Source organism: Dipodomys merriami, unplaced genomic scaffold (genome assembly GCF_024711535.1).
Source record: "Dipodomys merriami isolate MVZ:Mamm:240054 unplaced genomic scaffold, mDipMer1.0.p SCAF_20, whole genome shotgun sequence".
In the NCBI taxonomy this organism is placed as follows: domain Eukaryota; kingdom Metazoa; phylum Chordata; class Mammalia; order Rodentia; family Heteromyidae; genus Dipodomys; species Dipodomys merriami.
Window position 1 is genome coordinate 13,163,708 of NW_027203382.1, and position 17,217 is coordinate 13,180,924.

Genomic DNA, 17,217 nt, shown 5'->3' on the forward strand with positions numbered 1-17,217 from the left:
TAACATATTAGTATATTTTATAAAGATAGATTTGACTCTAACAATAAGTCTGAAGGGATGTCAACAGGAATAGAATAGTTTACATAACTACACAACTAAATTAATACCAATTACATTCCATTAGTGGAACTTTTTTGTGAGATATGATTAACTTAGTTCCTTAGAGTTCTGCTATGACAGAACTCTTTTTTTTTTTTTTTTTGTCAGTCATGGGGCCTGAACTCTGGGCTTGGGCACTGACCCTCAGCAATTTAGCTCAAGGCTAGCACTCTACCACTTGAGCCATAGCACCACCTCCAGCTTTTTTCTGCATATGTGGTGCTGAGGAATCGAACCCAGAGCCTCATGCATGCAAGGCAAGCACTCTAACACTAAACCACCTTCCCAGCCATAGTGGAACTTTTTTTTTTTTTTTTTTTTTTTTTTTGTCGGTCGTGGGGCTTGAACTCTGGGCCTGAGCGCTGTCCCTCAGCTCTTCAGCTCAAGGCGAGCGCTCTACCACTTGAGCTACAGCGCCACTTCCGGTTTTCTGGTGGTTTATTGGAGATAGGAGTCTCACGGTCTCTCCTGCCCGGGCTGGCTTTGAACCGCGATCCTCAGATCTCAGCCTCCTGAGTAGCTAGGATTACAGGCGTGAGCCACCAGCGCCCGGCCATAGTGGAACTTTTTAAGAAGCCAGCACTTATAACTTTAATGGTCCAGAAAACCAGAGAAACTAAAAGGCAAGTGTTTATAGACCAGTTGATGAGTGCTAGTGTTCTGAAACTGGTCCTGGAAGCAAGACAAGTAAGACTGGAGCCAACATCAAATATAGTGAAAACAGGGGTTATACCATGGGGGAGGGACATACAAAGCACAAAAAAAAATCACATGGTACATTATAAATACATTAGAAACAATAGCAAGAAAGAAAAAAAACACTTGTGTCCTTATCTTGGGGTTCATTTCGCTTAACATCATCTTATCTGACCTTTTCTGCTCATCTCAGACATATACTATTTTTTATTGCAAATAAGGGACCTATTATTGCAAACCATGGGACCTATATTTCTTTGGATCTGGCTTACATCACTTAATATAATTTTAAAAAGGGATACAGCTTGACCCATTGCAACAATGAGATGTACGCTACGTCGAAAACAATGAGAAAACAATGAGACACTACATCGAAAAACAAACTTTACAATTTAGGTGTGGGGGGGGAGTGTAGTTGTGGAATGGGAGGGAAGGGATGGTAAGGGGAAAAACAAAGGAGGAGACAACAATGCTTGATAAGAAATGTACTCATGGGCTGGGAAGGTGGCTCAGTGGTAGAGCGCTTCCCTTGCATGCCTGAGGTCCTGGGTTCGATTCCTCAGCACCACATACGAAAAAAGAAAAAAGCCGGAAGTGGTGCTGTGGCTCAAGTGGTAGAGCACTAGCCTTGAGCTGAAGAGCTGAGGGACAGCGCCCAGGCCCAGAGTTCAGGCTCCACAACCAGACCCCCCCCCAAAAATGTACTCATTATCTTGCTGATGTAATTGTAACCCCTCTGTACAGTATTTTCACAATTAAAATTATTTAAAAAATAAAAATAAAAATAAATAAAAGGCAAGACGTGCAAAAATAAATAAATTACTTTAGCATAAAAAAATAAGACTGGAGCATGCCAAGCAAAGGGGACAAAAACACAGATTAGGCAGATACTCAAGCAGAGGCCGTACCTTGAAGGAAACTGAAGAGAATCTGACTTTACATGGCACAACAGTTCTTTAACCTGACAAAAACCATCTATCTGTCTATTTAAAATGAGAGAATGACATTAAAGATATAGGGAGGAAGACAACGGGTTAAGAAGTCAAATCCCAGCTTCAGTTCCCATTTCATTGTAGCTTAGAAGCAAAAAGGGATATTAATATTCATTGAGCAAGGGTAATGATGAAGCTCTGGACTAGGCATTTGACTTATCCTTTTCTCATCCAATTCAACTTTAACTAGATATATCTCCAATCTCTTACCCTTAGTTTCTAAACCTACAAAATGCAAAGAGTAATAATTAACATATTTTATTTACATTATGGGCTATGAGTATGAAACAACATGTAAATACTCTATGTTGGCTGAATATTCATTTAAAAATATTATCAGTATAGCTAAACCCATTTAAGTTGTAGATCTGTATGCTTCTCATCATTTGAATCTCTTATAAGTGTCACCAAACTAAAGAGAGAAAAAGACAATATGACATTCTACAGAGCCAAGAATTCTGATTCCAGTTACAATGAATCTTGTGGCTTAGATTTTTTTTTTTCATGTTCTACTCATTCCAGCTTTTCTTCGTCATTTCAATTTACAAATTCACCCTTCTAAATCCATTAGAATCATCTTACAAAGGAAAAGCTCTCCTGTTTCTTGGCAGCCTCTCAGGGCCACTGAACTGTTGCTGTGACACACACCACCTGAGGAGTCATTTCACGCAATATCACATTACTCAACAGGAAATCAAGATGATTACAGATCTTTGAAAACTTGGGAAGAACTGATAAGCATGATACAACAGTCTAATTAATTAAAGTAGCCAAGAGATTTGATGAGCAACATGATCTTATCGTGGAAGAATGTTGCAACTGTTTTACACATTTTAAAAAATCGCATTTGAGTAGTTTTACTATTGTTCACTCAGCTTTTAAATGTGTACTATTTCTGCTTAGTTATCTGCTGTTCAGAAATCAAAATATATATAAAGGAATAATGTCTGATATGCATTCTTTGAAGCGCATGAATTTTAAAGTGAATTGCTAAAGTTGTTATGCAATTCATTAAGCTGATTGAAACTGTGAACTCACAAGAGAGGCACTATAATTTATAGTTGCAAATAATGGCTCTAGCATCCTGGTAGATTTACAGAAGATGCTTGAGTAATCTTACTAAACACAAAATAGCTCAGTTCCAAACAATCCCACCTACATTCACTTTTTTAACACCCAAATTCCCCAAGCTCATTACTTACCTCTGGTATACAAGCTCCTGTGAAGCCAAACAGGCCATTGGCATTGTCACTTTTTTGTATTATTAGTCTTGCTGTGCTGTTTTCTTCAGAAATATAAGCTCCTCCATACACGGAGACTATTTTAAGAATAAATATTTCCTCTCCCTCCTCTTCATTGTCATCTCTTGCAGAAACAATGAATGATTTCTCAGTCTCTCCCTGTCTGAATTCCAGATATCCAGAAACAGGGTGTAAATCATTCTTTGCAGGCATAGAATGAAGTTCGTGAATTTCTTCAAGGGTCAGTTTACGTTCATAGGCCCTCACGTCCTGCATCAGACCTGAAAATCTATCATTGCCATTCATTCCTGCCCCAATTCTCAGTATTCCAGGACCTGAAAATAGAAAGGGGTTGAAAAGCTAAAATCGTATTCTAAATTACAACTCTAATTCAGAAAACAAGTGATTTTACTGGAAAATATTCTTGATATGTAAACCTTTTTCAAACTTAGCATATAATCAAATAATATTTATCTCTTATTTTTTAAATGAATCTTCAATCATGGAGATTTATGATATTTTATCTTATAGGAATTAGTAACCTTGAATGATGATGTTCTTAAAAGTAACTTTCTATCAGTCTGCAACAAACATTTCTGTACAGAAAAATCAGAGCATAACATGAACATACACATAGCACAAATACCTGTGTATTTGAGCAAATATTTCTTCTATGACATCTTTAAATTTATTTTCCTATCTGAAAATTGAGTGATTTAATTGAGTTATAATTTTAAAACTCTTTATGAACTTCAAAGCTTGATATCTTAGATACTCATCTTGAAAACTCAGGCAGAAAACAAAAACAGTTTTGTGGGCCAAATCTACTTGTTTATCCAAACAATCAAGGAATGACTATACAAACAAAAATAGTTCTTCCAAGGAACACCACAAATGTTTGGGACTTTTAAAGAAATAATTATATACACCCAACTATGTTTCAATAGCATGGCTTTTCAGTTCTTCATCCCTTCACTAGTTCTTTTCATCTTCAGTAACTCAGCTGAGATAGTCATATGAGATCTTGGTAGTGATTCTAGGAAATGACATAGCACGTGCCTCCTATCAGTAATCTGAATGGAGTCAGTCCTACAAGTTTTGACCAAAGTAAATCTTGTAGGGCCATCCCCAAGTATTAGGTACATTTTAACTCTTCTACTCATGCCTACTAGAGACTAACTTACTATTCAGCAAACAAGAAACATTTCTTCATTGCAAATCCACATTGACTGGGTAATCCCGCAATATTTTCTCTCCTATTGACTGATCTGGCAACTACAATGAGGGAAGTTTCTCTATCATCATAAAATTACATTCTGCTTTAACAACTAAGTGACTAGGGGCCTAGCCTCCAGGAATAATTTTGCTTCTATGGTATACTTATAGGAATATTAACCTTGGTGTCCAAAGCTTAAATTCAAGTCTTGGTTTCTCTGAAAATAATGCTGGCTAATTTATATAGTGCTTTTGACCTTTAGTTTCTACCTATACTCTGTAAATCCTATAATCTTTTTTTGGCTGGTCATGGGGCTTGAACTCTGCTCAAGAGGAGCACTCTACCACTTTGATCCACAAAACTTCCAGTTTTCTAGTGATTAATTGGAGATAAGAGTCTCACGGACTTTTCTGCCTGGACTTGCTTTGAACCAGCCTCCTGAGTAGCTAGGATTACAGGTGTGAGCCACAGGTGCCAGTCATTCTTAAATATGATTTATGTTTCTCCTGATTCTTTTTCAACCTATGTCCATCATCCTCCACTTTCACCAAGACTGAACTAGTAGCAGTTTCCCACCTACAAGAGGCGGATTTACATTTCTGCACCTTTGCTCAATCCTCTACTGAAATACTTTCTCTAGCCCTTTTGCTGTTCACAAGAGGGAGTAAGCATTTCTTCTTCACAATTGGATTTCCTTCCTACATGTTTTGTAGTGATCTGTTAAACATCTCTCTCTCTCCTAAAGCCTATTTCTGACTCCTCAAGAGCAAATATATTATGTGCTTCATTTCTGCACAGAACTTAAGATGGTCTTAGAGGGCACATAGCCTTACTAAAAGAAATGTAACTAACACAAAGGTAGAAAATTTAAAATATCTTCTATCTCTTAAAAAAATCAAAATTTCAAGTGAAGATTTTAGAACTTTCATACTTCAATTGTCTAGTTGTGGTAATGATACTCACTCACCATCAGTAATAGCTTCTCCTTTGAGACTCTTGATTCCTTTGGGCATTGCATTTCCATCCATGTAAAATTCAATTATACCATCATCCAGGATAATTAGAAGATGAAGCCAAATGCCTTCTTCTAAATATTTCACGACTGTTGTCTTGGCAATGTAGGTAGCATTGGATCCTGAAGTTTTGTAATGAAGGGCAAGTGTCACATGGGATTCATTCGTTTGGATTTTTACCCCATAGTAAATACCCCCATTACCATCATCCTTTGCTAGAATAAATCCACTTGTATTGGCATTGGGCATTACCCAGGCAGAAAACGTAAAGTTTGCAATTGTGCTATTCCTGGAGGGGTGGTATTTTGGATTAACAGTTCCAAATGCACCTTCGAGTCCACTGAAGTACAAAGCATCTGTTCCGCTGTGGTGGCGCCGCATGTGTGGCTGTGAAGGCACAGTGCTGGGAAAAATTCCAACCAGTAAAAAATCTATCATTGGTGGCAAACCAGCAGTGAATGCGCTGGACAGGATTTCCCAGCCTACTCGTACATCACCAAAGATACCCTGTTGCCTCAAAACAGTGAAGTTGGTAATGTATGACAGATCATCTTCAGAGAGGAAATCCTCTGCTACTTCTCTCTCTAAACACTCTGGATCCAAGATGAAAATTCCAAAGGGATCATCATTGAATGGAATCATTACTGTCACCTGAAGGTTGGCTTCTGCTAATTGGCCTCCAGGACCTGGAGACCCACCTGTAGTAGGAAAATTTATAATGAGGGAGAAAAAAATTATAACAGAATTTAAGTGCATTCTAGTATAAGATTGTACAAAAGAAATGTGTTTAGCAGACCGAATTCTGGTTAGAAATGTATTCATTTTCAATGAATAGTTATATCATTATACAGCTTCCACTACATTTGGGCCATAATATCAAATGACATGGGTTCAGCATATTTTTATTCATAATCAGTCAAGCCTGATTGTTCAGGCTTGAGAGAGGTTATATTCCCATGCTTAAAACAAAATGTGGGCAGAAAATTGATTGATAAATTATGGCACAAATACAAAGTTTTGATCACCATAAAAGTGTACTTCCTGACTTCCATTAATGTTTTCTTGGAAACTCTGTATTTGGTGTATACAAAATCTACTGTCAATTTTCAGGATTAATAAATCTTCCATCTATAAAACTACACCTACCGAAGACCACAAAATAAGCATTAAAACTAATATTTTGGGGCTGGGGGTGCAAGGTAGTGTTAAGGCATGTGTTTATACAAGGCACTGAGCTTCATCACAGCATAAATACATATGTATGTATATATTTATATTTTTACATAAATATATTTACACTTGTATAAATATATATTACATACTATATATTTATGTACGAATATAAATATATTATATATAAATATACTTCATATATTTATATTTCTTATATTTATATATAAATACATAAATAAATAATAAAGATGACTATGTTAACACACAGAGCTAGAAGCAGGAGGCTCATGAGTTGAAGGACTGACTGTGATACACAGGGAGATTGACTCAAGAAAACAAGAGAGTTATGCTAGCTTCACAAAAGGAGTTTTGTAGTGATCTTTCAATTTCATTGAAGAGTTTGACAAGTACTGGAGGATATTCTTGGGAGAGGATCTCAATGTCTTAATAGCTATGTGCATATGATTATATAAAATGATGCATTTCAAAATAAACTCCAAGAAATGGAAACAAGCATTTTTATTGTACTGTTTGTGCTTCTTTTCTCTCTCTCCTTCTTTCTTTTTTCTTTTCTTTCTTTTGTCTTTGGTTTATTCCTTTTTGTTGCTGTTTTTATTTCTGTACTCTTTTTCTTGAATATGTTTATCTCCTTTGAAGAGAGGAGGGGGAAGCACAGAAACAATGGGACAAAGGTTGAACTAATTCATCAGTGATACTCACTAGACACTATATTGGAAATGAACTATACAACTTGGGGGTTGGCGGGTCAGAAGGGGAGAAAATGAAGGAGGAGGTGACAATGTTCAAAAAGAAATGAAACAATTCTGGACAAGAAATGTACTCATTACCTTAATGGTGTAACTATAACCTCTCTGTACAGTATCTTTACAAAAAAATGAATAAATAAGTCTATATAAAAAAGAAATGTACTCATTACCTGGCTTATTTAACTCTAACCCCTCTGTATACTACCTTTACAATAAAATTTTAAGAAAGGAAGGAAGGAAGGAAGAAAGAAAGGAAGGAAGGAAGGAAGGAAGGAAACAAGCAAGCAAGCAAGCAAGCAAGAATGAAGCAAGCAAGCAAGGAAGGAAGCAAGGAAGGAAGCAAGGAAGGAACGAAGGTAGGAAAGAAAGAAAGAAAAAGAAAGAGAAAGAAAGAAAGAAAGAAAGAAAGAAAGAAAGAAAGAAAGAAAGAAAGAAAGAAAGAAAGAAAGAAAGAAAGAGAGAGAAGAAAGAGAGAAAGAAAGAGAGAAAGAAAGAGAGAAAGAAAGAGGAAAGGAGGGAGGGAGGGAAGGGGAAAGGAAGGAAGGAAGGAAGGAAGGAAGGAAGGAAGGAAGGAAGGAAGGAAGGAAGGAAGGAAGGAAGGAAGGAAAGAAGGAAGGAAGGAAGGAAAGAAGGAAGGAAAGAAGGAAGGAAGGAAGGAACGAAGTTAGTATCACTCAGTGACTTTATTACAAGGTCCTAGGTTTGATCCCAGGACCACAAAAATATAAAATAAAACAAAAATGCCAGATACCAGGGGCTCACATCTGTAATACTAGCTACTCAGGAGGCTGAGATGTTAGGATCACAGTTCAAAGCCAGCCCAGAGAGAAAAGTCTGTGAGACTCTTGTCTCCAATTAAGTACCCAATATGTCAGAAGTGGAGCTGTAGATCAAGTAGTAGAGCACTAATCTTGACAAAGAAAGCTCAGGGACAGTGCCCAGGCCCTGAGTTCAAGCCCAGAACCAGCATAGAGAAATAAATAGAGGAACATTTATACTAAGAAAGATGCTTTGACATTTTAAATCAGAAAATCAGGAAATACTCCTTCATAAACTAGATTTTTCCTTACAATTCAAAGTATAAAATATAAAATTTTATGGTAAAATAAAAATTAGAAGCTGGGAAATGCTGGCTCATTTCTGTAATCCTAACTGCTGGTTCAAAGTCAACCCAGCCAGGAAAGTCTGTAAGATTCCTATTGCCAATTAATCACCAAAAAAGTCAGAAGTAGAGCTGTGGTTCAAATGGTAGAGAATAAGCCTTGAGTGAAAAAAAGCTCAGTGACAAGGCCCAACCCTGAGTTCAAACTCCAGGACTAGCATGCACGCGCGCGCGCGCGCGCGCGCATACACACACACACACACACACACACACACACACACATTAGAAGAATCTAGCACCTGAAATATTCACAAGCTTCAGGATATAAAATTCATTGAATTCTGGAATTTTATCTGGAAAGGCATGAATAATTATTGGCTTTGCTCCTTCTCCATCCATAATGTTAACAGTTCCTGAGGTTTCATAAAACTCCTGTCCAGGCTGCAGAACAGAATCATTCTGAAACAGCTGCCAGGCCAGAGAAACATCACCAAAGTGTCCACGATCCCTCAAAATCCTGAAGAATGAATTGAATACAATTGGTTATTTATGGAAAATGTGTACATACTATGTATATATCTGTATATACTATACTATATATGTATATCCTATACTATGTATATCCATACTATGCCTTACTAATTTCTGTGTTATCTCAAAAATGTACTTACTCTCTTTACCATCTTTTGATGAACTAGTCAGCAGTCTTACTAAGCAACCTATACAACTACATGGATAGAGAAGAACGAGGTAGTGCTTTTAAATAAAAAAAATAGCCATCCTAAAAGCATCAGAAATTCTTTTTTTTAATGGAGGTGGTATCATTTATTTAATTAATACCAATCAGCAGACATTTACATTGTTTTCCATCTATTGCTGTCACTAATTTAACACACATACACACACACAAAATAGAGCAAAACAACCCCTCACCCCCACGCCCACAAACCTTAATGTCTTTGTTGTTTTGCATGGTAAGAATAAATGGATAAATTTTATAGAAGCTTCTATAAACATGTGACAAAAGGGCATGGCGCATTTTGAAATTTTTCTTCTTGTTAATACTTGGGTTGGAACTCTTGCTCCACCACTTGAGCCATACCTCTAGCATGTTTTACTTTGTTTTTCATGTAGGGTTTCAAAGTTTTGTCCAAGGGTGGCCTGAAAACTTACCTTACGTTCACCCCCTGCATAGCTCATAGATTATAGATGTATACCACTATGCTATCTGGCACCACTGGTTTTGTTAGATACTGCCAATACTCCAAAAGGGATTGCAATATATTCATGTTTCAGCTAGCAAATGTTTGTAGCTCTTTCCTTATATCTCCAGCCAATTCAGCCTTTGAATTTTATTGTAATAGGTAAAAATTAATATCTCATTTTATATTTTTGTTTGTCTTTTTGTTAATAATATATTTTTATTGTAAAGATACTGTAGATGGAGGTTATAGTTACATGAGTAAGGTATCGAGCTTTGTTACCTCCTCGGTAGGGGAAAAAATAAATTCTAAGCCCAACTTTAAAACATTTTGATATTAACTGCAATTTTTTTTTCAAAATCAAAAGTACATGATGAGAGTAATCACACATCTGAGACTAGTGGTGCGGAAAAGTAGGTAATCCAAGTTTCTCAGCCTTGCCCAAGACAGAAGCTGGAGTGAGAAGAGATAGGAGAATAATTTATCAGCTAAGTCGTTGCTTCTCTCATTTTGGTTAAGACTAATGCCAATAGCAGAGATGAGATAATGTTTACCATTCATTAGGCTGAGAACTTTAAAATGCTGCAATTCTTGACCTATTTTTATTCTTTAAACATGAATAGTACTTCAAATGCTTGTATACGTAATGATTTTATCCGTTATCCTAATAAGTTTTTACTTTCTATATCCAAGTGTACTTACCAAAATGCATTAGTCTTTCCTTCTTCTACTGTTTTGTCAATAGGCTCCAGGGAAAAAATACCATTTGGGTCATCATTGGCTTCAATTATGACTGTAGCTATTCCATACTGATATATTACAGTATCACCTAAATTAAGAATGAAAAGGTTAAAATATTTTTAAGTAGTATACTCACTTTTACTTCAACAAAATTATTTTATCTGTAGCAATTTCTTTCATTTAAATTTTAGGAAGTTAAATAAAAATAAAAATATGTATGTATTTATATATAAGTACACACAATCCCTTATTACTACATGCCTAAAAAGACCAAAAACAATAAGCATATTTAATACCCAGGTCCTACTTACTGAAGAGCATTTTTCACTATAAGGAAACAACTTCTTGAAAAATTGCTGATTTCAGATTTGTGACAATAAATTACAAAATGAACTTGGAATAACTCACTGTCACCAAAAGGAGGAAAAAGCTCAAGGAATAATATTCCTGCTAAATCAAATGGAATAGGATACAAGTTGTCACATGAACAATGTCACCATGAAAATAAATTATAGTACTGAAAAATTACCCATTGCATTGGAAAGAAATTATGAGTCTATGTCAATGAATATATCAGTGGAAGAAATGGAAAGTTTTATATAGTTTTAAAGTAACAACCCACAAAATAAAAGGTATAAAGAATCCTTGAGGTCTTGACTTTAATTATAGTCAACGTGACTCTATTAATGAAAGGACAAATCAAAATCAGGTTATGATTCAAGATATTATAAGACACAGATTCACTTCTATGAATTCCCACCAATGCTGCAAAACCTTATTCTAATACTGAGGAGCTACCAAGTAAATTCAAAATGAGGAACATTCTAGCTTGCTGTCTTTTGTATGTTGAAATAATAAAGGTCAAGGAAAGAGTGAGGAATTGCTAAAGATTAAAGGATCAGAAAGACATTACAAATAAACATAATGCATTAATGAGAAAAATATCATTTTGCTAGAAAGATATTTGGATGTTTTCTTCAGTATGGACAACTGGAGCACTCTGACTATAATATGAAGCAATAATTGCACTGATGGATGTTTTCTTCAGTATGGACAACTGGAGCACTCTGACTATAATATGAAGCAATAATTGCACTGATGTTATCTTCTGGGCTTTCATGGTTAAGGGAACATTCTTGCTTGAAGGAAATACACAAACATTAGTGTTAATAGGGACACTTTTTTCTCTAACTTTCAGAATTTCCAATTTAATCAAGTTGGGACGAAAACATTGTCAGGACACTAACAGTGGAATTCTGCTTCATTTATAATATGGAAGAACAGCACAATGCTTTCACTTAAAGACTGTCTTTTATTTTGGCTATAGTTCTAGAAAATTACAAACTGCCAGTTGGAGTTAACTGCCTACAGAATTAAGCTTTCCAATCACTGTGCCAGACTCCTGCTTGGAGGAAAATTAAAACAAAACTGTTATCAAATAATGGTCCTTGGGAGAATTAGGAAAGGCTTAGTTTGGCCATAGCCCCCAAACCCATTGCTTTTGGCTATAATATTATACTCCTTACAAATCAGAATGTTCTTTTTGTCCTATCTGAACACAAGCTCAAAGTTTAAACAATAGCATATATGCTACATGTTGTGGTTTGGATGTAAAATGCACCTCCACAAACCATGTACTTATAATTTGATAGTAAATTGGGATATGACAGAAACTAGTTGAAGGGAATGGGTCTTTGGAGGCATGCCTCTGGTACTACATCTTTTCTTGAGGCCTCTGCTCTGTCACTCTGCTTTCTGGTCACTACGAGTTTTCTATTGTCAGTGTCGCTTGCATGGGTGCTCTGTTTTACCACAGAGCAAGAAACAACAGGGCCAAATGAACTAATGACTAAAACCACTAAAACTATGAGTGAAAATAACTCTTTTTTAAGTTGATTTTCTCGGTATTCAGGACATAAAGTGGCACTGTGACTCAAGTGGTAGAGTGCTTGCTTTGAGCTGAAGAGCTCAGGGAGAGTGCCCAGGCCCAGAGTTCAAGCCCCATGACCAACAACAACAACAACAACAAAAACAACAACAACAAACCAACAAAGTTGTGCTGGTAGCCTTAGTATGGCTGTGTTTGTGATCTTTTGGGTAAATGCCCAAAAGTGGGATTGCTGGATCATAGGGGAGCTCTATGTGGAGTTGAGGAATCTCCATACTGCTTTCCAAAGTGGTTGAACAAGTTTAAACTCCCACCAACAATGCAGTAGGGTTCCCTTCTGGCCACATCCCCTCCAGCATTTGTTGTTATTAGAGTGAGGTGGAATCTCAATGTTCTTGTGATTTGCATTTCTTTTATGGCTAGAGTGGTTGAGCATTTCTTCATGTGTCTACTGGCCATTCTTATTTCCTCTTCAGAGAAGTTTCTCTTTAAGTCTTTAGCTTACTCATTTATTGGACAGTTGTTTCTTTGAGGATTTGTTGTTGAAGGATTTAATTTTTTGAGTTCCAAGTATATTTTACATATGAGACCCTTGTCCATTGTATGGCTAGTGAAGATCAAGTCTACCAGCACAACTATGTTTATCGCAGCATTATGTACCATAGCTAAGATATGGAACCAACCCAGATGCCCCTCAATAGATGAATGGATCAAGAAAATATGGTATATATACACAATGGAATTCTATGCCTCCATCAGAAAGAATGGCATTGCCCATTTGTTAGGAAATGGAAAGACTTGAAAAAAATTATATTAAGTGAAGTAAGCCAGGCCCAAAGAAACATAGGTCCCATGGTTTCCCTTATTTGTAATAACTAGTACATGTTATAGGACAAGCAGAAAAGGCCAAAAGCTATGTACATATGAACATATAAGATGGTGTTAAGCGAAATGAACCCAGTTCATACCTACGCTGTTTATGTTTCCTACTGTCAGTGGGAGGACAGATTCATTTTACTATGTTCAGCTTTCTCTGTTGAGATGGGGTTAACTAGCATTGTTTTTGTTATTTAGTCTAGCCTGAAACAACAATCCTCCTAATCTCAGCCTCTCAAATAATTAGGTGTGCCCCACCATGTCCAGATACTCATTGTAACTTTCTGCCTGGGCAGACCTCAAACTACCGTCCTGCTACCCACCTCCCAAGTAGTTAACATTTTAGGAGTCACCTGGCTCAACATCATTCCACAAAGGTAACAGAACAACTGTGCTTTAAAATAGCCACAGAAGACAGTAAAGCACTACCTTGATCCCACTATTAATGTCATCTCAGTAAAGTGCTGAAACAGCAGATCTGCCCTCCCAACAGTAAATACTCACCTGTTGAATTAAAGAGCATTATATAAAAGGGCTCCTCTGTTTCTGGAATGCCATCCTCATTAATGTATACAGATAGGCTCTGCTCTCTACTTCCAGTCTCAAAAGCAAGGACTCCTCCTTTTCCAGCAAGAACAAAGTCTCCCTCTTTTTCAGTAGCCTTTCCATCCCTTGTAGCATATTGGACAGTGCAGGTAACATCTACAGATCCATTCCTGAGAACTGTAAAGTTGGCGGTCTCACCTTCCTGAACCCTTACCACTCGAGGCTCTGAAAAATCCACCGAGAAGAAACACATAAGCCTTTCACATTCAACCAACACATATTCAGGTCACTCTCATTTATCTCTGCCACCCAGGCATGATAAATACACATCAGCTCCATTCCCAACTCTGAGCCAGGGCCTTTCTTAACACATTGACAATGGCCTTCTTCTTGCCTTCATATCTACAAGATCCCTTGTCTTCGGCACCCAATTTGTCAATAAATTATATACCCCTTGACATTCTTTGACCACTCATTTGTAAGTCTTTTGAAGTTGAAGCTGTAAGTTGTTAGACAACCAATCCAACTATCTTATGTTTTATTTTGGCCACAGCAGTTGACAGGCATCTGAGCATAAGATGAATACAAAAAGTGTCTATTCATTGAAGCTTAAGAACAGGTAACAATAAAACTCAAGAGATTTTAAAGGTTCCTACATCAGTAAATGAACCTTTATAGGGGATTTACCAAAAACAATTAAGGAGGGGTTAGACACCAATTAAAATGCATAAATAAAACTAAAGGATGTCTCAGGTGACCCAAGACCAGTCTAGAAAACAGTGAAATAACAAATAAAAGATTCTTGATTCACATGCCTATTTGATATTAGCTCTTGTAGTCTAGCTATAATAACAAGCCCTGTAGAAACAGACCCTGCATTGAAGGTAGTCCTGTGAAAGATTGCCTTTTTCTTTTTTAAAAAAAGTTTTTTTTATTGTGAAAATACTGTACAGAGGGGTTACAATCACACGAGCAAGGTAATGAGCACATATCTTATCAAGCATTGTTGCCTCCTCCTTTATTTTTCCCCTACCATCCCTTCCTTCCCATCTCTAAATTCCCCCCTTCCACCCACCCCTCACGCTTAAATTGTAAAGTTAGTTTTTCGACATAGCAAGACCGTCTTTTTCTACATGAAAGAAAATATCTTGAAATTATAAAGAAGATTAGACATAGAGCTCACAAAACAATATTCAGGTTATTATTTGTGTGTTTCACATTATACTTCGAACAGATTAAGAATCATGAAAATATATTAAGTAAGCAGCAATTATACTTCACTGAAAGATTCAGTTGAACATAAACATACATACTTTCGTTAAGATGTAAGCTCACTCAAATATGACAGCAATACCACCTGCAAAGTAGATGGGGTCATCGTTTCCTCCAATCCTCAGGGTGGCAGTCGTTCTGTTCCCCACTTGAGCTCCCCCAGTGGCATTAAGCAAGATAATGGTAAATTCTTCCATTTCCTCAGGAATCTTTTGGAAAATTATACATACTAAGTCAAGTGAATCACCCATATAATTATACTATATATACCAAAATCAATATGCTTAAAACAAAAAAAAATGAACTCTTTTAAGAAAGTAATGTTGGAGCAACCTACTAATGGTTCATGCCTGTAATCCTGGTTATTCAGAAGGCTGAGATCCAAAGGATCTTGGTTCAAAGCCACCTAAGCAGAAAAGATCATGAGACTCTATCTCCAAAATAAACAGCAAAAAGCAGAGCTGGAGGCATAGCCCAAACAATAGGACACCTACCAAGTAATAAGCAGAAGACTCTAAGTTCAATCTGCAGAGATACAGAAAAATGAATGCAAATATTCTTTTCCATTTCCAAGTCAGACACTTAGTCAAAGAATTCTTCTAAAACTAAAGTATTCTTAGCCAGACACCTGTGACCCTCCTACTCAGGGTACTGAGATCTAAGGATCACAGTTTCAAGACAGCCAGGCTAGAAAAATCTGTAAGATTGGCCACCAAATAAAGCAAGCAATGAAGTTGTGGCTTATGTGGTAGAGCCCTAGCTTTGAGTAAATAATAGCTCAGGGACAGTGCTCTGGCCCTTAATTCAAGCTCCAGGATAAGCACAAAAATAAAATAAAATAAAATAAAGAATAAACTATTCTTACATGACTCAGACCCTCTCAAAAACATTATAAGATGCAGTAATCCAAAAGGCTATATTGACTAATGTGAAAATGTAATGGAAATACATTGTGCCTTAAAGAAGGTAAAAAAAATAAGCCAGGTGCTGGTAGCTCACATCTGTAATCCTAGCTACTCAGGAGGATGAGATCTGAGGATCATGGTGCAAAGCCAGCCCAGGCAGGAAAGCCCATAAGAGTCTTATGTCCAATAAACTACTCAGAATAAGCAGGAAATGGAGCTGTTGCTCAAGTGGTAGAGCACCAACCTTCAGCCAAAGAAGCTCAGGAATAGTGCCCAGGCACTGAGTTCAAGCCTCAGGACCAGCATAAAACCAAACAAAACCAAAAAAAGAAGGCAAAAATAAACAAGCTATGTAGCATGTTTATTTTTATCTAGTTTATTTTCTCTAGTGAGCTAGTCCTCTCCTCACTACATTTTTGTCTCATGAGGAAGAAAGAGCCTTCACAGCTCTTCTCAGCACAGCCCTCTGAGAAAGGTTTGGTTTCCAGTGTTCTTAAGTTCTTTCTTTCATATCAGTAAGATGAGGGACTATGTTGGGCCCATTATTCTATGGCCGAGGGTTCTAGTTCTTAGCATGAACCACAGGATACACAGGAGATGACTTCACTTCAAAGACAAGCCAAGTGCTTAAGCATCCCCCAAACTACTACTATCAGTTCCAACAGTGAAATATACTTTCAAGGAAAGCCAAAATAATGTTACTTTGGTCAAATATTGAGCTTTTGATCAGATACTTTCATCACAAAAAATTACCAGATATTTAATTATTTAATAAAAATAATGACTGAAGCAGGAATATAGTTCACTGATAAGATACTTGCCTAGCATGCACATGACTAAAGACAATTCTCAACACCCAAGACAAAATAAAACAAAAACAAAAAATGATTGAGCAACTACACTAAGTAAATATGTACAATATTTACCTCATCTGGAAGGGAGTAGACAGTAATATTTTTTGAAAATTCCTGATCTCCAAAGAAAATAGTCCCTTGTACAGGAAATACATCTTGTGTAAAGTCTGGACTAACCACCCACGATACATTAACATCACCAAAGTTGCCTTGATTTCTTACCACACCATAAATAGCTGAGAAATAAAAACATATCATATAGATGAATATATATTAAACTTTAAAACCAGCAAAGAATTTGCTCAAATAAACAAAAGTAAAAAAACCAACTCCTTTTAATAAAACCAAATTATATTTTTAGCACATCCACTGAGGTTTATATTTTAAAAAACAGCTTATTCTTCCTTCTGTATGTATACAATTAATACAATAAAGTAAATGTGCTGAATATCTCCTATCAGTTTGATTTTTTTTTTGTTGGTCATGGGGCCTGAACTCAGCCTGGGTGCTGTCCCTCAGCTCTTTAGTTCAAGGTTAGTGCTCTACCACTTGAGCCATAGTGACACTTCCAGCTTTTTCTGCTTATGTGTTGCTGAGGAATCGAACCCAGGGCCTCATCCATGCAAGGCAAGCA

The 17,217-nt window shown here is 36.7% G+C and overlaps 1 protein-coding gene across 1 annotated transcript in view; it reads right to left on the reverse strand.

Moving 5' to 3' along the window:
* Positions 1-17,217, reverse strand: part of Adgrv1 (adhesion G protein-coupled receptor V1) — a 469,087-nt gene that overhangs the window by 423,867 nt on the left and 28,003 nt on the right. The window contains exons 14-20 of the mRNA XM_070031103.1: positions 16,656-16,819; positions 14,910-15,033; positions 13,511-13,777; positions 10,204-10,330; positions 8,599-8,816; positions 5,212-5,955; positions 2,990-3,363 (exon numbers count right to left, since the gene is read on the reverse strand). Of these exons, the coding sequence (XP_069887204.1) occupies positions 2,990-3,363; positions 5,212-5,955; positions 8,599-8,816; positions 10,204-10,330; positions 13,511-13,777; positions 14,910-15,033; positions 16,656-16,819 (2,018 nt within the window). The remainder of the gene's footprint in view (positions 1-2,989; positions 3,364-5,211; positions 5,956-8,598; positions 8,817-10,203; positions 10,331-13,510; positions 13,778-14,909; positions 15,034-16,655; positions 16,820-17,217) is intronic.